At 43.2% G+C, this 25,137-nt stretch overlaps 1 protein-coding gene across 2 annotated transcripts in view; it reads left to right on the forward strand.

Moving 5' to 3' along the window:
• BLOC1S6 (biogenesis of lysosomal organelles complex 1 subunit 6) overlaps window positions 1-25,137 on the forward strand; it is a 78,960-nt gene that overhangs the window by 33,005 nt on the left and 20,818 nt on the right. Inside the window, exon 1 of one of the 2 annotated variants that reach the window (XM_064366015.1) lies at window positions 11,686-11,899. The exons of the other annotated variant lie outside the window; for it this stretch is intronic. Coding sequence (XP_064222085.1) covers window positions 11,821-11,899 — 79 coding nt within the window. The 5' untranslated portion in view covers window positions 11,686-11,820. Of the gene's footprint in view, window positions 1-11,685; window positions 11,900-25,137 lie in introns of those variants that run through there. 2 annotated transcript variants of the gene reach the window in all.

Genomic DNA, 25,137 nt, shown 5'->3' on the forward strand with positions numbered 1-25,137 from the left:
AATAAATAAATATGTAAATAAACAAAAAGGAATTTGGTTTTGAATGAGTGGAATTTGAGATGCTTATGAGGGGGTTGTTCAGCAGGCAGCAGGAATTAGATTCTGGAGCTCAGAAGTCAGGTGCTTAGAGGTGAGGGCAGGAGATGTAGATCTGGGTGTCACTCATATCTCAGGGACAAAGTGAAATAGACAACGAAGTAAGTGCAGAGTGAGTAGAGGGCTGAGGAGGAAATGCCGCCACATCTTTAGGGGTTTGGGAAGGAGAAGATGGCAGAAAAGGAGTCAGGGAAGGAAACTGAGAAGTGGACAGACAGGCAGGAAGAGATTCAGGGAGAGTTGTGGTCATGGGAGTCAAGAAAGTCGTAAATGACCTCAGTTAACTTCCTTGTAATGTTAAAATTATTCTTTCATTATTCACTTTTTCAGTATTCCTGTCTTAGAAGCAAATCACTTTAAGAATACACAATATTTGGCCAGGTGCAGTGGCTCATGCCTGTAATCCCAGTACTTTGGGAGGCCGAGGTGGGTGGATCACAAGGTCAGGAGTTCAAGACCAGCCTGACAACATGGTGAAACCCTGTTTCTACTAAAAATAAAAAAAAATTAGCTGGGCATAGTGGTGCATGCCTGTAATCCAAGCTACTCAGGAGGCTGAGGCAGGAGAATTACTTGATCTGGGACCCAGGAGGCAGATATTACAGTGAGTCGAGATCGTACCACTGCACTCCAGCCTGGACTACAGAGCAAGATTCCATCTCAAAAAAAAAAAAAAAAAAGAAAAAAGAATACACTATTCAATCTCTTTTGGACTACTTCAGTGTAACTCTCATGAATCTGGTTTATTGACTGAGATGGGATCTGTAGGGTGCGAGCAGAAACCAACCATAGTAGATGCTGTGGTGTGATCCCCCCAGGTCCTTCCTTCAGGACAGAGGCACTGATTTTTCCAGTTGCTGGGCATATTGGCCACTGACGGCTCAGACAGAGTTCTCTTCTGAAGGGTACTAACTTGCCCAAGTTTACACCTTTCCCCTCATCCAATTATTAATAGATGCAAGTGTACAAAGGCTGGCTCCTTGCCTCTGTTTGAGACAGCTTAAAGAGTCATTGCAGCTCCAGAACCCTCCATAGGGTCACCTGATGTCTCTGATGCCGCTCCTAAGCAGGTCCTCTCTTCTCCTTCTATCTAGTACTACTTCCTTCACTACCTTACAGGTATTGCTCCTGAAAGCATTCTCCAGTAAACCTTCTGCAGGCAAATTTCTGCCACAGGATCTGTTTCCCGGGAAATCCTATCTAGGACAGTTGGTTGCATGCTGTCCTAGCAATAACTGTCCACTGGCTGACTTGTAATGGGGATCCTGTCACTGGTGGTAAGTGGAATATTGATAGTGCCTGGCATACTGCAGCTGTGCAATTGCTAAACAGTTACTGGCTGGGCACGGTGGCTCATGCCTGTAATCCTAGCACTTTGAGAGGCTGAGGCAGGTGGATTGCCTGAGCTCAGGAGTTTGAGACCAGCCTGGGGAACACAGTGAAACCCCGTATCTACTAAAAACACAAAAAATTAGCTGGGCATGGCAGTGTGCACCTGTAATCCCAGCTACTCAGGAGGCTGAGGCAGGAGGATTGCTTGAACCCAGAAGGCGGAGGTTGCAGTGAGCTGAGATCGCACCATTGCACTCCAGCCTGGGTGACAGAGTGAGACTCTGTCTCAAAAAAAAAAAAAAAATATATATATATATATATATATATATATATAAAACAGTTACTGAATTGGCACTAGTGGGATAGGATGCTAGTGGAAAATAATATATGGCAAGGTGTGATAACCCAGGTCTTTGAGATGTTTAGAGGAAGTAGTAATTATAAAGACTATGAAACTGAATGACTCTTGTTGTATGCTATTGAAACATTAAAAAATATATAATGAAAGACTGAGGGCTATTAACTTCCAATTTAATATTGATATGGTTCAGCTCTGTGTCCTCGCTCATGTCAAATTGTAATCCCCATGTGTTGAAGGTGGGGCCTGGTGGGAGGCAATTTGATGGGGGTGGTTTCTAATGGTTTAGCACCATCCCCCAGTGCTGTCTCATGGTAGAGTTCTCATGAGACCTGATGGTTTAAAAGTATGTGGCAGTCCCCTGCTTGCTCTCTCCCCCTCCCGCCCTGCCATGGTAAGACATGCCTGCTCCTCTTCACTTTCCGCCATGATTGTAAGTTTCCTGAGGCCTCCTAGCTATGCTTCCTGTTAAGCCTACAGAACTGTGAGTCAATTAAATCTCTGTTCTTCATAGATTACTCAGTCTAAGGTAGTTCTTTATAGTAGTGTGAAAATGGACTAATACAAAGATGCAATATGAAAGCCAGATGGTCTCCTTGGCAGCAAATAAGTAGACTCCCAAATCTTGCAGTCACATGGCAGCAAAAGAAGAACAGGCCCAGGACTAAAACAGGAACTAAACTTGCTCCATAGAAGAGTAAATTGGTGGCTGGGTGCAGTGGCTCATGCCTGTAATCCCAGCATTTTGGGAGGCCAAGGTGGGCAGTTCATGAGGTCAAGAGATCAAGACCATCCTGGGCAACATGGTGAAACCCTGTCTCTACTAAAAATGCAAAAATTAACTGTGCATAGTGGTGTGCACTTGTAGTCTCAGCTACTCGGGAGGTTGAGGCAGGAGAATTGCTTGAACCCGGGAGGTGGAGGTTGCAGTGAGCCAAGATTACACCACTGCACTCTAGCCTGGCGACAGAGTGAGACTCTGTGTCAAAAAAAAAAAAAAAAAGTGAATTGGCAGGGCATCATGGCCCACTCCTATAATCCAAGCACTTTGGGAAGCCGAGGCAGGTGAATTCCTTGAGCTCAGGAGTTCAAGACCAGCCTGGGCAACATGGTGAAACCCCGTCTCTACAAAAAATAAGCTGGCATGGCAGTGTGCACCTTGTAGACCCAGCTATGTGGGAGGCTAAGATGGGAGGCTCACCTGAGCCTGGGAGGTTGAGGCTGTAGTGAGCCATGGTTGTGCCACTACCGTCCAATCTTGGTAACAGAGCAAGATCCTATCTCAAAAAAAAAATAAAAAATAAAAAAGTACATAAAAATGTGAATACTCAGCCATGCCAAGTGTGTTACATCAATGTCAGGGTCTTTATTGGGAGGGAATGGAATCCTGAAACTTGAGAAGGAAAAATCCAGGTTGATAAACTTGAAAATCTTGAGTCCTCAGATTCCCCTGGACCCTCTGGGTCTGAAGAAGAAGCTCAATCCTTCCTGTGAAAGGGTGATGATCCCACTTTACTTAAAACGATGTAGATAGTTAGGCCTAGCTTTTGTAGGAGAGTGGTTGGTTGTGAGGGTTTCAAAATAGGGAAGATAGGGATTCTCCAGGAATGTAAAAATATCTCACTGTGGGTGAAAGTTTCCAAAGACCTGGAAGATCCAGAGGTGTTTCAGGCGCAGACACAGCTGCTGGAAGCCACCTATGGCCCAGACGGATCACAAATCCTTTACGTTGAGCAGGTGAGCAAGGCCATGCTAGAGCTGAAAGCTCTGAAATCTTCAGCCCTCACTGAGGTCGTGGTTTATGGCTCCTATTTGTACAAGCTCTGGACCAAGTGGATGCTACAGTCCATGGCTGAGTGGTTCCAGCTTGATTTAAACTCTGTTCCAGCCTGGTGAATTAAGGAAAAACCATCTGTTTTGGGGTCTCTGCCCTTGCTCTACTCTAGTTGTGAATATCTTTTTTGAACGTTGCTAATTCAAGAGTAAAGTTTTAAATAGTTTAAATACATTTTAAATAGTCTTTAAAAATGACGTAGAGGCCTTTGCCTTCCATCATCCCCATAATGCATAAGATCACATCCATCCATCCCCATAATCAACTCTCATCACCCACCGGGCCACCAGACTAATGCTAGGATCAGAGAACACTGTACCCTAGCACCTCACTTAGCTGCTGAGGGAAACATGAATCACATGCTGAAAGAGCTGCAGGATATAGCTAATATGTATTGGCAGGAGCTGGGAGTGAATATATGGAACTGGATTCTAAGGAGTCTGGATCAGTGGAGATAAAGAAGAATTTATGGATAAGGGACCACTCTTTCATAACACAGGATTTAACACCTTGGGAAATAGTGTTAACTTGCTGCCAAGATAGTTTTTGAGAAAGCTTCAAAAAAATATAACAGAAAATTCAGACTGCCTTGGAACATAGTAAAGGAGTAAAGGACTCAGAGATCTGTGCTTTGTAGAGTAGGTATATAAATCTGGAAAACCCATCTGCTATGTTCTGCAGAAGAATCCGGATGATACTCCATTTATTTATTTATTATTATTATTAAGCCTAGTCAAGTGTAGTAGTGAGAAGGGGGGAAGAGTAGAAAAAGGAATTCAATCTGTAACTGACTGTGAACAATCAATTGAGATAACTCACTACCTTCGGACCAGCCGATACTCCATTTATTAAAGGGGTAAGGAATGTGCTGGTAAAAGGGGGCATTGGAACCATTGAGAAACTCAGTAATGACTATCTTCTGCAGGCCAGGGCCACAGAAGTAAGATATACCATTATAAAACTGGGATCCCTAATAGCCAGGGCCATGAGAGGATCCTATCATGTAATAGAGGTTAGATATTAGCACTTAAACCATCACATGCAAAGTGGGTGAGATTATCATAGTAAGCAGAAAAAATAGAGTGTTTTCCAGAGGAGTCTGATACATAGAGGGGTATGGAGATGGTTAAGAGATGATGGGTGTAGGGGGCAAGGTGGACATCCAGTACAAATTTTGACTATTGGTCAATCCATAAGATGAAAAGAAATCAAGAATGAATGATCAGGAGGCTGAGGGCAGCTGCCCGAATAAAGAGTCATAGTTCTTTGCCCAGTTTCTATATCTGAGCCAGTTTTCAGATCCAGAACCCAATGGGTGAAGTCTGCTGTGCCAGATGTATCCTTGCCAGAAAAGACTAGTATGGTCTCAGGTATAGCTGTTGACCTGATGAATGCAGTCTTTTTCATCCTAATAAGAAAGGAGAATAAGAATCAGTTCGGGCTGGGTGCGGTGGCTCATGCCTGTAATCCCAATACTTTGGGAGGCCAAGGTGGGAGGATCCCTTGGGCTTAGGAGTTTGAGATGAGCAATATGGTGAAACACCGTCTCCACAAAAAATGCAAAAATTAGCTTGGTGTAGTGACGCACACGTCTAGTCCCAGCTACTTGGGAGGCTGAGGTGGGAGGATGCCTTGAGCCTGAGAGGCAGAGGTTGCAGTGAGCCAAAATTGTACCACTGCACTCCAGACTGGATAAGAGAGTGAGACCCTGTCTCAATTAAAAACAACAACAACAACAACAAAACAGAAAAAAGAAGAAAAAAAGAATGAGTTTGCATTCATGTGGGAATGGACACAATAAGTACTAATTTATGTTTCTGCCCTAGGGCTGTGTTAACTTTTCTGTCCTTTCACATAATATAGTAGAAAGACATTTAGATCACCTGGAGATGCAGATTATCACATTGGTTTATTATAACTATGACTTCATTAAACTGGATGAGTAAGAAGTCACCAACATGTTGGTGGCCTTGGAAAAACATTTGTGCTCCAGACAGTGGGAGAGAAACCCTATGAAGATTCAGTGTTTCAAGACATCAGTGAGGTTTTTAGAGGTTTATTGGTGGGCATGCTAGGACATCCCCTCTGAAGTAAAGGATACATGGTTGAGTTTATATCTCCCATCACTAAGAAGGAAACACAATACCTGGTAGAACTCTATGGTCTGGTGGCAGCATATACGAAGCTCCAGTTCATTTATGGAGTAATATGGAAAACTTCCCAGAGCAAGACATGGCTTTTCAGCAGGTCCAGCCTGTGGTGCAGGCAGCACTGTTAGTTGGGCCTTAAGATTGAGAAGCCCTTATGATGTTGAAGGTATCAGTGGTGGGAAAAGATGTCTTGTGCAGTTAATGGCAAGCCCACATAGACCCTAGGATCTGGAACAAGGCCCACCATCTACACAGAATTTATAGACCTTTACAAAATCAGCTTCTGGGCCAGGCACACTGTAATCCCAGCACTTTGTGGGGCTGAGGCGGGTGGATCACAAGGTCAGGAGTTCGAGACCAGCCTGGCCAACATGGTAAAACCCTATCTCTACTAAAAATACAAAAATTAGCTGGGCGTGGTGGCGGGCATCTATAATCCCAGCTACTCAGGAAGCTGAGGCAGGAGAATTGTTTGAACCCAGGAGGTGGAGGTTGCAGTGAGCTGAGATCACACCATTGCACTCCAGCCTGGGAGAGAGGGTGAGACTCCATCTAAGAAAAAGAAAATCAGCTTCTGGTGTGCTACTGGCTTTGACAGAAATAGAGCATCTGATTATGTAATATGTATCCATGTGGCCAGAAGGGCCCAGTATGAGCTAGCTTCTGGGTTCTATAAGAACCACCAAGTCATAAGGTCAGGTAGGCCTAACAGCAACCCATTGTAATTGGGAAGTGGTACATCTGGATTGTGTACAAGCAGGGTAAGACAGAGGGTACAACTATCACATAGGTAATACAAACCCCAGTTACATTTACAGACATTGCTACATGTATGGTTTTAGTTAACATTACCTGGGTGAAAAGATATTCGCAAAACTTTGTCTTAGTAAGGTTCTAACTAGGAAGACAGAAATTATTCTGAGTATTTGAAAACAGAGTTTATGGCTGGGCACGGTGACTCATGCCTGTAATTCCAGCACTTTAGGAGGCTGAGGTAGGCAGATCACCTGACCAACATGGAGAAACCCCGTCTCTACTGAAAATACAAAATTAGCTGAGCATGGTGGTGCATGCCTGTAATCCCAGCTACTCGGGAGACTGAGGCAGGAGAATCACTTGAACCTGGAAGTCAGAGGTTGCGATGAGCTGAGATCAAGCCATTGCACTCCAGCCTAGACAACAAGAGTGAAACTCCTTCTCAAAAAAAAAAAAAAAAAAAAAAGAAATAGAGTTTATGATGGAGAATTGTTACTATTGATAGAGAACTGTTATCAACAGGGGATAGTGAAGCAATCCAGAGATTAGCAATGATAGGCAGCCACTGTCCCCTTGGTTGGAGAAGAGGTGGTGTTCCTGGAACCCAGGGGTTGGGGTTACCTGGTATACCAATTGCCAATTTATTGTCTCTTCACTCCAAATCCATTCTTCGTTGCCTATAGTCATAATTCTAAGACGGCCCCCAAGATTCTCACCTTCCTGGTGTACAGGTCCTGTATAATCCCTTTTTCTTGAGTATAGATGGGACTGTGAACATGATGGATTTTACTCCTATAGTTAGGTTACATCAGATGACAAGGTGAATACGTAATTGAGATCTCAAATCAGTTGACTTTGAGTTAATCAAAGGGTGGTTTTCCTTAGTGGGTCTGACCTACTCAGGAGCTTTCTTGAAAGGGAAAGAAGACATTCCTTGGGAGAGGAGATTCAAAGTTAAGAGAGCCCATGGAGGGGGCAACATGGCCAGGGTAGCCTCTAGTTGTTGAGAGTGGTCCCTGTTTGACAGCCAGCAAGAAAACAAGGTCTTCAGTTCTACAACTGCAAGGAACTAAATTCTGCCAGTGGCCTAACTGAGCTTAGAAGTGAATCACTTCCTAGTTGATCCTCCAGATGAATATGTAGCCAGCTAACACCTTGATTTCAGCCATGTGAGACCTTGAGCAGAAGACCTAGACAAAATGTGCCAGACTCCTAAGCCACAGGAGCTGTGCAATAATAACTCTGTGTTGTTTAAGCCACTAAGTTTGTGGTAATATGTGATGCAGCAATAGCAAGCTAATATAGGCCCTGTAAATAGTTCTCTTTTGGCATGATATTAAGCTTTGTTGGTAGACGGTGCTGGAGAGACATTGCAGGAGGAAGGCTTTTTTCTCTCTCTTCCTGACTCCCATGTGCTCCTCTCACCGGTGCTCCTGCAGTATGTACAGCATCTGCAATACTTGGCTCCTGCAACACACATGGCTTCTGTAGTGCCCAGCTCCTGCAATGCATACAGCATCTGCAGTATTTCCTAGCTGGCAGCACACAGTACCTCCCCATGGGGAGTTTCCCCAGCATCCCCTAAGGTAGCTTTGGTGCCCCTAAGGTGGCAAGGTTTGGCATCTTTCTGTAAATAGCTTCTTTTAGTACCTCAGCAAGTGCTTCTGGCATGGTACCTCAGCTTCACTATCCGGTGAGCCAAGGCTATTCTATCTCCAACAAGATCGGGATTTTCATTTTGGTGAGGTTGCAGAGATCTTACTTAGATGCTTTATCTCAGTCTCAGTGTTGTGACTGCTTCTTATATCTGCTATTCTTGTATTCTTTAGAATTCTCTTTCTTACTGCATTACTCTAATATATCTCTAATAGTGAATAATTTTATATATTTTAAAATTTAATTTAATTTAAAAATTTAATTAAATTTTATTTTTTGAGTTGGGACCTTGCTATGTTGCCCAGGCTGGTCTCAAACTCCTGGGTTCAAGCAATCCTCCCTCCTTAGCCTCCCAAAGTGCTGGGATTACAGGCGTGAGCCACTGTGCCTGGCCTAAATTTCTCCATTAAATTTTCCCTGTTAAATTACTATGTGGATTCTTTTTCCTGATTGGACCCTGACTAATATATCTGACAAAGGTCTCCTCATAGTAGGATTCTCCAGTTGGGAGCTGGGGCCCAATGGGAGAGTCAGTCATTGTTCCAGTTGCCTTCTGAGGCAAAAAGGAAGGAGGAGAAATACCTTGATTTCTTCTTCACCCAGCCTGTAACCTCTACTAGTGCCTCCCATTGGCCAAACTCAGCTGGAAGCAAGCTGGCACAGGGACCAGGAAAGACCAGCCCCTGTGGTATGGGGCAGAGTATGAAAGGTGAGGATGGGACTGAGGGAAACCAGGAGTGATAAAATACTGCAGTAGTCATTGGCATTCAGGAATTAGTCCTGTTAAGTTTATGATGAGATACAGATAGACTATGTTTATCTCTTTATTAAGTAAATTAATTTAAAGTCTATTTTTTTCCCCTCTGGGAACACATAATAGTATATTTTCTGAAAACTTAGAGGGAAAAATGACATCTTGAAATTGTCAGCTGTTAACAAAAATTAATGCCTTTAAACATACTCTTTTATCTACCACATCAAATAAGCAGTTTAGAAAAAAATACTTTAAAATGAAGGTAAGTGAATAATTAATTTTAAAGACAGCACTTTCATAAATAAATTCAAAACATGTTGACAAAAAATTTACAGGAAGGCCAAAGACTAGGGCAATAATTTAGAAATTACTTGATCCACTGACATTTTTAAATTGAAAAAGGAATTGGAGACTCTGAACTCTTTGTATTATTGACCTCGTTACATTATAAGGAAATTGAATTTTTAAAATATCATCTCACCTTTTGGTCTAGAGAATCTTTGGAAATAATTCACATTTAGCAACTGAAACACTTTGAAGAGAACATTTTACGTAAAAAAGTGACTATTTTGCAAAGCTAATGCAAGTACTTACTTTAGCAATTTTAAATGAAGCATGATCTATCTCCTAGCTAATTTAAATAAATATATTCTAAAAGGAAAACTGAGTCCTGGAATAATATATGATGCCTATGGTCATTAAAATCACACTTTTCGCATAATATAGAATGAGACTGAAGTAATAATGACTGATGGCTACTTTGATATCTACATATCAGATTAACAAATGAGTTTTGTGAAAACCCCAAAGTGGAAGAGGGATCACTGTGTTTTGAATAATATTTAAATTTCTTTGAATGAATTACCATTTGTAACTAGTTTTACTAATAGTTCAAAAACACTGATACTATTTCAAATGATTAACATTCAGTATTATGAATATTCATTTACTGTCAGATATGATAATACTAAATAAAAAATTAAAAAGGTACCCCAACTGCCAATACAAGCAGAACACCGGTATTGGTGATGTTCTCTATCCCTCACAGTTTGATGGAGTCTTGCTCTTGTTGCCCAGGCTGGAGTGCAGTGGTGCCATCTTGGCTTACTGCAACCTCCACCTCCTGGGTCAAGCGATTCTCCTGTCTCAGCCTCCTGAGTAGCTGGGATTACAGATGCCCACCACCATGCCCGGTTAATTTTTGTATTTGTAGTAGAGACAGGGTTTCTCCATGTTGATCAGGCTGGTCTCCAACTCCTGACCTCAGTTGATTCACCTGCCTCAGCCTCCCAAAGTGCTGGGATTACAGGTGTGAGCCACCACACCCAGCTCACAGCTTTATCTTCTAACTTTGCAGATTGGGAACTTCAGTTGCCAGCTTAGCCAGTTGACATTAACCTCTAAAAAATTCCTTATTGTATGAAGTTGATTTGTGTAAAAGAAGTGAATTTGTAATAAAACGTAGAATTGTCAAGTCCTCCGATATTCATTTAAGTCATTTAGTCCCTCTTATCTCAACAGAGAAGTCTACATAAGAAGCCAAATTAAGGTTGAATGGTTATTTAGGAAACCTAAAGTCTATCAAAGAGATCACATGAAGGTTAGTGAATATATGTATCCAAGGCACTAATAACAGAAATAATACTATTTCTTATAGTACATAATAAGTACTCAGTTAGTAGGTACTATTATTTACAATAGTGTCTTGCAACAGTTTATAGATCTTGTTCATATAATGTGTGCTTGATTCTTACAAAACTATATCAAGTAATGGGTCTGGTATTATCATTACCATGCCTCCTTTACTGATGAAAAAAACAGGTTTAGAGATTAAGTGACTTGACTAAAATCTCATAACTGATATAGTTGACATCTGTTGTTTTGGTTGGGCCAATTTCCTTCCTCTTTTTGGTAATAGGACTCTGATTTTCCTTTAAGGGACTACTCATTGCCTTTCTATAATCCCTAGCAGGTCTGTCAATCAAGGGGCTCTGCCTTTCTCTGTTATGTGTGACCCACACTGATCCGTCAGGGTCCACTATATTCCCCTGGATGCAGAGGGGTGTATGGATGGGCATGTAATCCAAGTCATTTAAGTGTTGTTGATGTTTTTTCTTTTTGAGATGGAGTCTTTCTCTGTTGCCCACACTGGAGTGCAGTGGTGCAATCTTGGCTCACTACAACTTCTGCCTCCTGAGTTCAAGTGATTCTCCTGCCTCAGCCTCCCAAGTAGCTGGGATTATAGGCGTGTGCCACCACAGCCAGCTAATTTTTGTATTTTTAGTAGAGACAGGGTTTCACCCTGTTGGCCAGGCTGGTCTTGGACTCCTGACCTCAAGTGATCCACCTGCCTCAGCCTCCCAAAGTGCTGGAATTACAGGTATGAGACACTGTGCCTGGCTTTGAGTTTTTTTTTTTTAAGAGATTGAAATCAATGAATGCTAGGAGTGAGCTGGCTTCACCTGGGAGATGTAAGGATCATGAAATTATGGAGCTATTTTCCTATCATATTGAGAGAGCTGCTAGAGTGAATGCTTTGTGGGAGAAAGCAGAGTGGAGAATCGAAGGGAGAGAGAGGGAGAGATTCCTATTTCAGCTGAGGAGAAGACATAGAAATTCTTGAAGCCAGAGCAACCCCTGGACTTTTGAGTTCAGTGGATCAAAACTTCTTTGGTTTGCTTAGGAAGGTCTGGACTTTTCTACTTGCTAGTTAGAAAAAAATCTAACACAGCTAATGATTATCTTAGCTGGGCTTGAAACATATCTTTTGACTTTAATCCTTTGCTATTTGTTTTTTGGGATTTTTGAGGCATTGCTTTTCTGGCCAGAAACCTCTGTGGCTGGTGGTGCCTTTGCCTGAGTTCTTGTCCTGTGTCCAGGAAGAATGATGTGTGCAGACAAGTGGAGGGTGAGCAAGATGAAGAACTTTATTGAGTGTTGGAACAGCTCAGAGGAGACCCGCGGTGAGTAGCTCCTCTCTGTGAGCAGGTCGTCCCGTCGAGTGTTCAGCTTTCAGCAGAGAGAAGGCCTTGGAGTGGGTGGCTCCTCTCTGCAGGCTGGTCCTTCCATTATCTCTGCAGCTTTCAGCAGAGAGGACAGGAGGCCTGGAGTGGGTGGCTTCTTTCTCAGGCAGGTCCTCCCTACAAGTGTTCAGCTTTCAACAGAGAGGGTAGTTCCTCTATGCAGTTGGCCCTCCCAATGTCTGCAGCTCTCAGCAGAGAGGAGGCCCTGGAGATGGTACTCCTCTGTGCAGCTGGCCATCTGGATGTCTGCTCTGCTCTGGCTGAGTCTGGGGGTTTTTATGGTCTTCAGAGAGGGGAAGTGTATGCTGATTGGTCCATGGGCAGTGATGGGTCAGCCCACGAAAGAGCACCACGAATTTCCCCTCTGGTAGGCAGGACTGGTAGGACATTCCCTGGCCTGAAGGTGGGGCTTCATTGGGGATCCACCCTCTTCCTCCCAGGAGCCTGTCTGCCTCTCACTGTCATTCATGCCAAGGGATGTCTGCAGTCCAGTGCTGAGCTGCCTGCAGCCCCCCTCTGCTTCTCTGCCACAATCCTCAGCACCCAAAGTCTGCAGGGGACTGATGTGGAAGGGGGCTGGTGTGTCAGCTCTGCCCTGAGCATGCGCCCACCTGGCTGGGCTGCAGTAGTACTGGGGCTCGGCTCCAACCTTGCTCCACAATTGGAGCAGGCGCTGACAGTGAGGAGAAGCCAGGCAGGAAGCAGGTGCTAGTGGGGAGAAGGGGGACCCTTCCAGACTCCCAAGAGCACAGAGACACCTGGGTCTGCAGCCACTGCAGGACAGCTGCAGTGGCTCCTGGGAAGGGCAGGGATCCTGCCTGCTCCATGAAGTGTTTTTTCCTTTAAGGAACTACCCAACACCCTCTGCTGTAGCCAGTGTCTTGGCAATGGCCACTCTAGATGAGCCACTGCTGCCATCATTTCTACTGAGGTGTACTTCAGAAAGGTGTCCCTGACTATAAATGTCAAAACTGGTCATGCTTTTGTGGGTAATTTGAAAATCTGCCCTCTTTCTATAGAGACATAGTGTCCTAAGTTCCTTTCTAATTTTCATTTTAAAAATTAAATCGGCCGGGCATGGTGGTTCACGCCTGTAATCCAAGCACTTTGGAGGCCAAGGCGGGTGGATCACCTGAGGCAGGTGGATCACCTGGAGTTCAAGACCAGCCTGACCAACATAGTGAAACCTCGTCTTTATAAAAGAAAAAAAAATTAAATCAAGAGAATGGAAAACCAGCCACAGACTGGGAGAAAAATATTTTCAAAAGACATATCTGACAGTCCAGGTATAGTGGCTCACACCTGTAATCCCAGCACTATGGGAAGCTGAGGTGGGCAAATCACCTGAGGTCATGAGTTCAAGACCATCCTGGTCAACATGGTGAAACCCCGTCTCTAATAAAAATATAAAAATTAGCCAGGTGTGTTGGCACATGCTTGTAATCCCAGCTGCTCGGGAGGTTGAGGCATGAGAATCACTTGAACCCGGGAGGTGGAGGTTCAACTGCTCTCCAACCTGAGCAGCAGAGTGAGACTCCATCTAAAAAAAAAAAATGTCTGATAAAGGACTGTTATGCAAAATATGCAAAGAACTCTTAAAACTTAGTGATAAGAAAACAAACAACCTGCTTCAAAAATGGGCAAAAGATCTCAACTGACATTTCGCTGAAGAAAATATATAGATAGCAAAGAAGCATACGAAAAGATGCTTAACTTCATATGCCTTTAGGAAATTGCAAATTAAAACAATCAAATACCACTACACACCCATTACAATGGGTGAAATTCAAAATACTGACATCACCAAATGTTGGTGTGGATGTAGAACAATAGGAACCCTCATTCATTGCTCATTGGTATGCAGAATGGTACAGTCACTTGGGAAGAGTGTTTTGGAGTTTCTTACAAAACTAAACATACTCTTTCCCTATGATCCAGAAATCTGACTGCTTGGTATTTACGCAAGTGATCTGAAAACTTATGTCTACACAAAAATCTGCACATGGGTTTATAGCAGTTTTATTCATAATTGCCAAAACTTGGGAACACCCAAGATGTCTTTCAGTAGGTGAATGTATAAGCTGTGGTATATCCATACGGTGGAATATTATTCAGTGCTAAAAAGAAATGAGCTCTTAAGCCATGAAAAGATATGGAGGAAACTTAAATGCAGATTGCTAAGTGAAAGAAGCCAGTCTGAAAAGACTACATACTGTAAGATTCCAATTATGTGACAATCTGGGAAGGGCAAAACTATGCAGTCAAAAGATCAGTGGTTGCCAGGAGTTGCAGGGAGAGTGGGTGAACAGGTGAGCACAGATGATTTTGGGGGCATTGGAACTATTTTGTATGACACTCCAATGGTGAATATATGCCATTATGCATTTGTCAAAACCCACAGAATGGAGAACATCAAGAGTGAATCCTAATGCAAACTATGGACTTGGGGTGATAACAATGTATTAATGTAGGTTCATTGATTGTAATACATGAATCATTTTGGCAGGAGATGTTGGTAGTGATGGGTGTGAGTGTGTTTGGCAGGGGACATAGGGGACCTTTGTACTTTTTGCTCAACTTTGTTGTAAACCCAAAACTGTTCCAAAAAATAAAGTCTATTAAAAAAATCCTATTCTGGCTGGGTGCGGTGGCACGTGCCTGTAGTCCCAGCTACTTGGGAGGCTGAGGTGGGAGATTCGCTTGAGCCCAGGAGTTCTGGGCTGTAGTGTGCTATGCTGATCGGATGTCCGCACTAAGTTCAGCATCAATATGATGACCTCCCGGGAGTGGGGTACCACCAGGTTGCCTAAGGAGGGATGAACCGGCCCAGGTCGGAAATGGAACAGGTCAAAACTCCCTTGCTGATCAGTAGTGGGATCGCACCTGTGAATAGCCACTGCACTCCAGTCTGGGCAACGTAGCGAGACCCCATCTCTTAAAAAGAAAAGAAAAAAAGAAAAAATCCATCTCTTAAAAAAAAAAAGAAAAAAAGAAAAAACCTGCCCTTTCCCAGATTGCCTCAAGAAGAAAGACTCTAATAGAAGAAAGACTCTAGTTGCTGGCACCTGTGATAATCACTGATATTTTTCACATTCTGTTTTTCTCCTTTCCCAAGCACCTGCTAGGAAGATGCTTCCCCACCCCTTTGATGTTGGGTATAGCCATGTGGCTGGCTGTGGGCAATGAAATGGAACCCTTGTCACCTTGAGGGTGAAAGTCTTCAAGAGTTAGTGTGCAATTTGCCACGTTTCTTCTTCCTATGGTAATGACTAGGGGTGTTCCTCCTTATGGTGGAGGCTGTCAGCCAGGGTCTCTGAGTGAAGACTTTGTGAAGCAGAGCCCTTCATAAAACAGATGTGTGTGTGTTAAGCTCTGAGATGTAAAGGTTGTTACAGGAGCATAGCCTAGCCTGCCCTGACTGTATAGTACCTGAGATGGTACCTCTAGTGACCCTCAAATAACATAAAAGAGATAAGGGAAGTTGAATTTCAATCTCTTATTTTAATACATTACTTTAGGCCGGGTGTGATGATGGTAATCCCAGCACTTTGGGAGGCTGAGGTGGGCGGATCAGCTGAGGTTGGGAGTTCGAGACCAGTCTGGTCAACATGGTGAAACCCCATCTCTACTAAAATACATTAAAAAAAAAAAAAAAAAGCTGGGCGTGGTGGCATGTGCCTGTAATCCCAGTACTCAGGAGGCTGAGGCAGGAGAATTGCTTGAACTCGGGAGGCAGAGGCTGCAGTGAGCCGAGATTGTGCCACTGCAATCCAGCCTGAATGACAGAGCAAGACTCTGTCTCAAAAAAATATTAATGTTTATATGAAAATAGAAGTTTGGGCTGGGTGCAGTGGCTCATGCTTGTAATCCTAGCACTTTGGGAAGGTGAGGCAGGTGGATTACTTGAGCCCAGAGGTTCAAGACCAGCCTGGGTAACATAGGGAGACCTCGTCTCCTCAAAAAATACAAAAATTAGCCAGGTGTGGTGGTGTGCTCCTGTAGTCCCAGCTACTTGGTGGGCTGAGGTGGGAGGATCACTTGAACCCAGGAGGTTGAGGCTACAGTGAGCCATGATTGTGCACTTGCTCTCCAGCCTGGGCAGTAGAGGGAGACCCTATCTCAAAAGAAAAAAAAGGAAAGAAAATGTGAGTTTGAACAAAACTTGGCTTGTATTTGGTTATGTAAAGTATTGCAGCCGGGCATGGTGGCTCATTTCCATAATTCTAACACTTTGGGAGGCCGAAATGGGAAGATTGCTTAAGCCAGGAGTTCAAGACTGGCCTGGGCAACACAGGGAGACCCCCCTCTCTACAAAAAATAAAAATTACTGGGGCATGGTGGTACCCACCTGTGGTCCTAGCTACTTGAGAGGCTGAAGTGGGAGGGTTGTTTAAGCCTGGAAGGTTGAGGCTTCAGTGAGCCATGATCACTAAAATAAAATGTTTCTAGTAATTGTGTTCATTTTCTAAAAATTTCAAAGCCATCGCTTTTGACTTCTGCATATATTTTGCAAAACTTTCTGGTGCCAGAGTTAGGAGGAGGTGTTGGTGAAATAATCCATGTAAAAATATGTTTGTTATATAATGCAAGGAATGAATGTGGAAAGTACAGCAGAATTATAGTGGGTGGAAGTATTTCAGCACTTTGCTAATGTGAAAGAATATTTCTTATGTAAATACAAGCGAAAAGTAGTTTTAAAAAAGTGGCCAACCATAGGCAAAATGGTAAACTGCTTTTCTTTAGTACCCCAATTTCTTTGATTTTCTACTTAGAATTTCTTCCCTTCCTTTCAGTTATTTTGCAAGAGCAAGAGCATCAGACTATATGAATGTGATCATATTTTCAACATCTATCCAATAGAAGCATAAGGTCATGGGCTGTAGTATCTTTCTCTTGTGTATCTTCCCCTTTCCCCTCCCTTTTTCTCTGCAGCCCTGATCCTTTTTTTTTTTTTTTTTTTTTTTTTTTTGAGACAGAGTCTTGCTGTGTCACCCAGGCTGGAGTGCAGTGGTTCAATCTCTGCTTAGTGCAACCTCCACCTCCCGGGTTCAAGCGATTCTCATGCCTCAGCCTCCAGAGTAGCTGGGATTTCAGACGTGAGCCACCATGCCTGGTAATTTTTTGTATTTTTAGTAGAGATGGGCTTTCCCTATGTTGGCCAGGGTGGTCTTAAACTCCTGGCCTCAAGTGATCAGTCCCCCTCTACCTCCCAAAGTTCTGGGATTACAGGTGTGAGCCACTGTACCTCGCCAGTCCTGACATCTTATTCACTGAAATCTTTTGCGCCACCCCCTGCTTTGTCTTCCCCCAGAACTTTCTTGTGTTTTTGGAAAAAGATCAAGAGAGAGATAAAGGGGAGGGTAGAAATAAATGCCTGTGAGAGAAGTAGGTCAAACAGAATAGATTTTTATCAAATCTTAGTACATTCTAAATATAGGACATCTGATCCATAAAAGGAATAGAAAATATTCATGGACTAATGTTTCTCTCTTTACTTGAACCTCATACCTACCTTCTCCCTTTAGGTCAGCAAAAAATAAAGGATATAGAAAAATTTGAAATAGTGAAACTGAAAGGTGAATAAAGTTTTGATGTATTTATTGCATTATATTTTCCCTTCCTGTTTTGCATTTCATAGTCCTTGAAATCCGATGGCCTTATTTTTGCTATGAATAAACACACACACACACACACGCACAGTGTTTAACATTTTCTAGATATAGTATCTTTGAACTAACTTATTCAGAGCTACATTTTATGTTTTCTTTTGTCTTCTTAAATTATTTTGGTCTAACGGACTATGCAGTACCTTTCTCTATTAGGTCCTCCTACTAACCATTTAATCTGTGTCAATCTTGTGTTCCCCAGAGTACAGTTACTGCCTTGAGGCCCTTGACTCTGAAGCATATTTTTCCTACTCATGATGTTTTCTCCTGCCTGAAAGACTTTACTAATTTTTCTCTGCAGAGTATATTTTACCTGTCCTTCAAGGTATGGCTTAAATCCCATTTCCTCTATTAAATTTTTAAACTTTCCCTAGTTACTTTCCACTTGTGCACTATACAACTGCAAGTCTGTGATAGAATGAATAATGGCCCCCCAGAGACGTCTATATTCAGGTCCTTGGAGTCTGTGAATGCTAGTGTACGTGGCAAAAGGGACTTTGCAGATGTAATTAAATTAAGGACCTTGAGATGAGAAGATTATCTTGGATTATGCAGGTGGGCTTAATGTAATCACAAGAGTCCTTATATAAAGGAGGCAGGAGAAATTGGAGTGACAGAGAAGGTGATGTGACAAGGGAAGCAAGGGGAAGGTGTGTGACAATGAAAGTGGGGGCAAAAGGCCATGTGACATGGGGGCATGAGCCAAAAAAGTTGCAGCCTCTATAAACTGGAAAAGGCAAAATTCTAGGGAAGCAGATTCTTCCATAGAGCCTCCAGAAGTTAGTAGCTGTGCTGATACCTTCAGTTTAGCCCACTGAGTCTGATTTCAGACTTCTAAGCTCCAGACCTGTAAGAAAATAAAACTGTGTTGTTTTAGGCTACCAAGTTTGTAATTATTACACTAGCCATAGGAAACTAAGATGACATCATGTCCTTTACATTCCTCTAGGTCTGTTCCACATAATTTAGTACTTATTGTCATGCTCACTAATTCTGCTATGTTTAAATGGTAGAATATAAATTCCTGGTGCACAGGAACCAGGATTTTTACTTTTACCCTCTACAGTGCCTAGTCCAGTTCTAGGTATTAAGGTGTTTGGAGTGAATTATAACTTTGGTGCATGAAAGGGAATGGGAGAAATGAAAGGCATTTAAAAAGACATATAAATCAACAAACTGTATTTACTTCCTTGCAATCAGATTCTGATATTTTGCTTTTGAGCTCTGTGCCACATGCAGTGTTATGTTAAGCATATAGCAGCCATTTCAGGGAAACTGGAACACAGAGGATATTCAACAAGCACCTGATGTATTGGTAACTCCAAGAGAGGGTTCTGGATCTCATGCAAGAAAGAATTTGGGGTGAGTCCACAAAGTAAAGTGAAAACAAGTTTATTAGAGAAGTAAACAAAAGAATAGCCATTCCATAGGCAGAGCAGTGGCATGGGCCGATTGGCTGAGTATTACTTAATGGTTGTTTCCTGATCATATGCTAAACAAAGGGTGGATATTCAATGAGTTCTCCTGGGAAAAGGAGTTCCTGGAACTCAGGGTTCCTCCCTTTATTGGACCATATAGAATAACTTCTGGAGGATGTTGCTATGGCATTTATAAACCGTGATGACGCTGGTGGGAGTGTCTTTTAGTGTGTTAATGCATTATAATTAACGTATAATGAGCAGTGAGGATGACCAGAGGTCACTTTTGTCGAATTCTTGGTTTTGGCCAGCTTCTTTACTGCATCCTGTTTTATTAGTGGGGTCTTTGTGACCAGTATCTTGGGCCAACCTTGTGTCTCATCCTGTTAGGAAGAATGCCTATCCTCTGGGAATGCAGCCCAGCAGGTCTCAGCCTTATTTTACGCAGCCTCTGTTCATGATGAAGTCACTCTGGCTGGAATGCCTCTAACAGATGCATTGAGCTGAAATCTGGGGGGGGTAGAGGGAAAAGGAGAAAAAGAAAAGCAAGATGGGTTTGGTACAAAGTCCTCCTTGTCTATTTAACTGATTAGTTTTTGTCACATGAAGTTAAAATGCTGAAAAAGATCATCAAATTTCCAACATGAATTTTTCCTTAAGGCAAAATGAAAGATAATTAAAAACAGACAGGGTATAACAATTTAATTTGATCACTGAATTTAAATAACCAGTATTTTGGCCAGGTATGGTGGTTCCACCTGTAATCCCAACACTTCGGAAGGCTGAGGCAAGAGGATCACTCATGCTCAGGAGTTAAAGACGAGCCTGGGCAACATAGTGAGACCTTGTTTTTATTTTAAATAATAATAATAAAAAAAACCCATATTTTAAAATCCATGTATTATGCTTAATATTGTGCTAAGAGATAAAGAGGTACAAACAACCCATAGGACACGGCTTTATTCTAAATGGCCATACTGTCTTGTTAGGAGATAATGCTAACAACCAACTAAGGTTACCAGGCAGTTTATCATGTGCTGTATTGTGTGACTCAGACTTTATAGGTTATAGATATCTGGAAATGGGGCTAGAGAATCAATACTTCATTCACCGAATATTTATTGAGAACCTATTATGATTCTCTGTGAATAAGAGAGTTTGCAATCTAATAAAGGGAGACAAGGGAAATTAATACAAGAATGGATTAAACAGATGGGCACAGTGGCTCATGCCAGTAATCCCAGCACTTTGGGAGGTTGAGGCTGGCAGATTGCTTGAGCTTAGGAGTTTGAGACGAGTCTGGGCAACATAGCAAAACCCGTCTCTACCAAGGGGAGGAAAAAGAATGGATTAAGTGCTAAAATAGGATGATTTGTAGTTGATAAAATGTTATTACTGTAACTTCTGAATGAAAGGAGAAGTGGGATTGTGAATGATTTTAAAGTAAAGGTATTATTTAGGCTGAACCTTGAAAGAGAAGTAGGACTTTTTTTTTTTTTTTTTAAGACAGAGTCTCAAAAAAAAAAAATTTTTTTTAAAAAAAGAGTCTTGCTGTATCACCCAGGCCGGAGTGTAGTGCTGCGATCTTGGCTTACTGCAACTTACAGCTCCCAGGTTCAAGTGATTCTCTGCCTCAGCCTCCCGAGTATCTGGGATTACAAGCAGGTGCCACCACATCCAGCTAATTTTTGTTTTTAGTAGAGATGGGGTTTCACCATGTTGGTCCAGTTGGTCTCAAACTCCTGACCTCAGCTGATCAGCCCACGTTGGCTTCCCAAAGTGGTAGGATTACAGGCGTGAGCCACTGTGCCCTGAAAAGTAGGATTTTGAAAATGTTGATTAAGTCAAACTCTGTAAAATATTTGAAGAGATTTATTTTGAGCCAAATGTGAATGACCAATAGCCTGTGACACAGCCCCAGATCCTGAGAACATATGCCTAAGGTGGTGTAAAGCTGGTCACCTCGCCGGGAGCTCAGACACTCCCACCCCTCTCCACACCTAGAAACTATGTCACCACTCCACGCCCGGCACCAAGCCCTACACTCAGCACCTAGCTCCGCCACGTAACTCCCCCATGTCCACTTCTGCACTCAGTACCTAACCTGCCGTTAAAAAAAAACCCGCCAAAATTTAAAAGAGGCCCTGCCAAAACCTGCCCAATAGCATTTTGCCCCTTCCAGGTCCCACTCCACCTGGGCGGCCCGCTCACCAGAAATCCCGCCTACCTGCCAATGGCAGCTTGCCCCCGTCCACGTCCTGCTTCCCCACAACCAATCAGAACGCCTCCACTCCCTATAAAACCCCACGTCTGAGAGGAGTCGAGCACGACTTCTCCGGCCCCTCCTGTTGGACCGTAGAACCTCGCCCAGGAGCCGATTAAATTTCTTTATTCCAATAACTGGCCTCAGTTGCCTCATTTAAACCTTACAGGTGGTCAGGCTGTTACCACAAAAGGGTACCGATCCACACCCGAGGAGAGAGTTCTTGGATCTCCCACAAGAAAGAATTTGGGCAAGTCCACAGAGTAAAGTGAAAGCAAGTTTATTAAGAAAGTAAAAGAATAAATAATTGCTACTCATAGGCAGAGCAGCAGCTTAGGCTGCTGACTGACTATACTTATTTCCTGATTATATGCTAAATAAGGGGTAGATTATTCATGAGTTTTCCGGGAAAGGAGCGGGCAATTCCTGGAACTGAGGGTTCCTCCCCTTTTTAGACCATATAGGGTAACTTCCTGACGTTGCCATGGCATTTGTAAACTGTCAGTGGTGCTGGTGGGTTTGTCTTTTAGCATGCTAATACAAAATAATTAGCAAATAATGAGCAGCGAGGATGACCAGAGGTCACCTTCAGCACCATCTTGGTTCTGGTGGGATTTGGCTGGCTTTTTTACTGCTCGCAGTTTTATCAGCAAGGTCTTTGTGACCTGTTATGCTGTGCTGATCTCCTATCTCATCCTGTGACTAAGAATGTCTAACCTCCTGGAGATGCAGCCAGTAGGTCTCAGCCTCGTTTTATCCAGCCCCTATTCAAGATGGAGTTGCTCTGGTTCATATGCCTCTGACAAGGCTGCACTGTGGTTTTATATACTTTAGGGAGACATGAGACATAAGGCATTCATCAAAACATGTAAGATGTATACTGGGTTGGTCTGGAAAGGCGGGAGACCTGGAAGCAGAGACTCCAGGGTCACAGGCAATTCAAAGATTATCAGGCTGGCACGGTAGCTCACACCTGTAATCCCAGCACTTTGGGAGGCTCAGGTGAGAGGATTGCCCGAGGCCAAGAGTTCCAGAGCAGCCTGGGCAACATAGTGAAACTCTACCTCTATACTAGGAAATAAGCAAACAACAAAAAAGAGTTATTATCAAAAGACCTGGAGTCAGTAGAATGTCTGGGTTAAAATAAGGGGTTTTGATTGATGAGCCTAAGGTAAAAAAAAAAATGAAAAAATCAAAATAGAAAAAAAGATAAAGGGTTGTGGAGATCAAGGATTTTTTGTTTTTTTGAGATGGAGTTTCATTCTCGTTGCCCAGGCTGAAGTGCAGTGCTGCGATCTCGGCTCACTGCAACTTCTGCCTCCCAGGTTTAAGCAATTCTCCTGCCTCAGCCTCCCAAGTAGCTGGGATTACAGGCACCTGCCACCATGCCCAGTTTTTTTTTGTATTTTCAGTAGAGATGGGGTTTCAGCATGTTGGCCAGGCTGGTCTCAAACTCCTGACCTCAGCTGATCCAACCGCCTTGGCCTCCCAAAGTTCTGGGATTACAGGTGTGAGCCATCACACCCATCCGGAAACCAAGGTTTTATCATGTAGATGCAGCCTCTAGGTAGCAGGCTTCAGAACTCTTATCAGACCTAAAAAGGTGCCAGACTTGTTTAATTCTGGCAGGTCAGGGAAAACACCTGGAAAGGAACAGGGCTTCTACAGACTGTAGGTTTTCCTACACAAGATACAGCTTTGCAGGGCCATTTAAAAATATGTCAAAGAAACATATTTTGGGATTAAATAATTCCATTTCTTTTAGGGCCTGCTCTCTGTCATGTGACGCTATACTAGAGTTAGGCTGGCATTTGATGTCAAAAAGTCTACAAAAGCTAGAAAAAGTCTGTTGTGGCAGTCTTAAGATCTCTTGTTTTCATGTGAATACTAGCTGAGCCTGAATTCCAAAGGGAGGAGGGTATAATGAGGCATGTCTGTCCCATCCCCTAACTAACCCCACCCCCACTTCCATCTAGATGATTGGGAAACTAGATTTTCAGGTTTACTTTGGAATACCCTTGGCCAAGGTGGGGAGGGGGTGTCCATCAGTCAATTGTGGGGTTTAGAATTTTATTTTTGGTTTACAAAAAGAACAGAATATTTCAGGCTGAAGCATAAAAGAGCACTGCAGACATGAAAGGGCTTAGTTTTAGGAGAATGCTCAGATGGAGTAAAGGATGTCTTTAAGGGTAGCACATTATTATTGGTGTTGTAACAAGTTATCACAAACTTAAGACACAGATTATTTTACAGTTCTGTTGGTCAGAAGTCCAACATTGATAGCATGAGGATAAAATCAAGGTGTCATCAGAGCGGAGTTCCATCAGAAAGGCTTCGGGGGTATGTTTCCTTAGGTTCCAGCTTCTGGAGGTCACCCACAATGCTGCAGGCTCCCTTCCTCTATATTCAAAGCCAACAATGTATCTCTCTAATCATTCTTCATATTCACTTGTCATTCTTGACTCTCTTTTGCAGTTTTGAAGGCCATTGTGATGATTACAGTTGGACCACTGGAACAGTCCAGGATAATCATTTTTTTTTTTTTTTTTTGAGACGGGGTCTCGCCCTGTCACCCAGGGTAGAGTGCAGTGGAGATACCCAGCTCCCTACAACCTCTGCCTTCCTGGTTAAAGTGATTCCAGGATAATCTATTTCAACACCAGGTAATTAACAACCTTAATTCCCCTTTGCTATGCAAGCTAACATATTCACAGCTTCTGGTGTTTAGGCTGTGGACATCTTTGAGGGGCCATTATTCTGCCTACAATAGGTAATAAGGAGGAGCTAATATTAAGAGGAAAAGAAGCTCAAAGATGAAAGGGTGTGAATGCACTGATAAGGGCAATGGGGAGCCAGTGCAGGTTTCAGAGGCTTGCAAATTCTTTTTTTTTTTTTTTTTTTTGAAGCTTTGGTTACAGCTGAGAAAACTGAACAGGCATAATTGGGGAGCAACACTGGGAGGCCACAATTACAGTTGAGATGAGCAGGTATAAGCTAGAGAGGGCAGAGCTAAATCGTTTCCTTTGGTCCAAAGCTGCCTATGCCCTTTTGTAAGTGTTTTCCAACAAAATTCATGAGACCGTTCCACAGGATCTCAGCAAGCGCAGTTTCTGATAATTTTGCCGAATTTGTTCAGTAGGTGCTGCAACCGAAGGCTTAAATCACTCACCTGTACTTAACAGGGGAAGACCAGAATAGTGGCAAAGCCCCAGTTAACAAGGCTGAGGCTGGCAGAGACCTAGGCACCGAATGTTTGTTTGCATTGTTTTTTTTTTTTTTTTTGAGACAGTCTCCCTCTTTCTCCCAGGCTGGAGTGCAGTGGTGAGAGCTTGGCTCATCACAATCTCTACCTCCTGGGTTTGAGCGATTCTCCTGCCTCAGCCTCCTAAGTAGCTGGGATTACAGATGTGCGCCACCACGCCCAGCTAATTTTTGGTATTTTTAGTAGAGACAGGGGTTTCACCATGTTGGTCAGGTTGGTCTCGAACTCTTGAGCTCGTAATCCGCCCGCCTCGGCCTCGCAGAGTGCTGGGATTACAGGAGTGAGCCACTGCGCCTGGCGGCACTGAATTTTTTAATGGTCCAAATCGCAGGGAAAGCGCGCATTCCCTGTTCTTAAGGTTTTCTTTAAACACGGAGACAATACTAAAAAGCTGTGCCGCGTTAGGGCTGGAAGTCCTGTCTTCTCCTCAGCCTCAGTGAACAAAGCCTGACAGCTCGCCTGCGTCCAAGGACAACGCTCTTCCGGTCTTCGTGACCCTAGGGAGCAGGCCAGACCCGCCACCGTCCTCTCCCAGCTCCCACCAATCGGGTCGCAGGGAGCCCCGCACT

The sequence above is a fragment of the Aotus nancymaae genome, unplaced genomic scaffold (genome assembly GCF_030222135.1).
Source record: "Aotus nancymaae isolate 86718 unplaced genomic scaffold, 86718_ANA_hifiasm-v0.15.2.pri h1tg000062l, whole genome shotgun sequence".
NCBI classification, from domain to species: Eukaryota; Metazoa; Chordata; class Mammalia; order Primates; family Aotidae; genus Aotus; species Aotus nancymaae.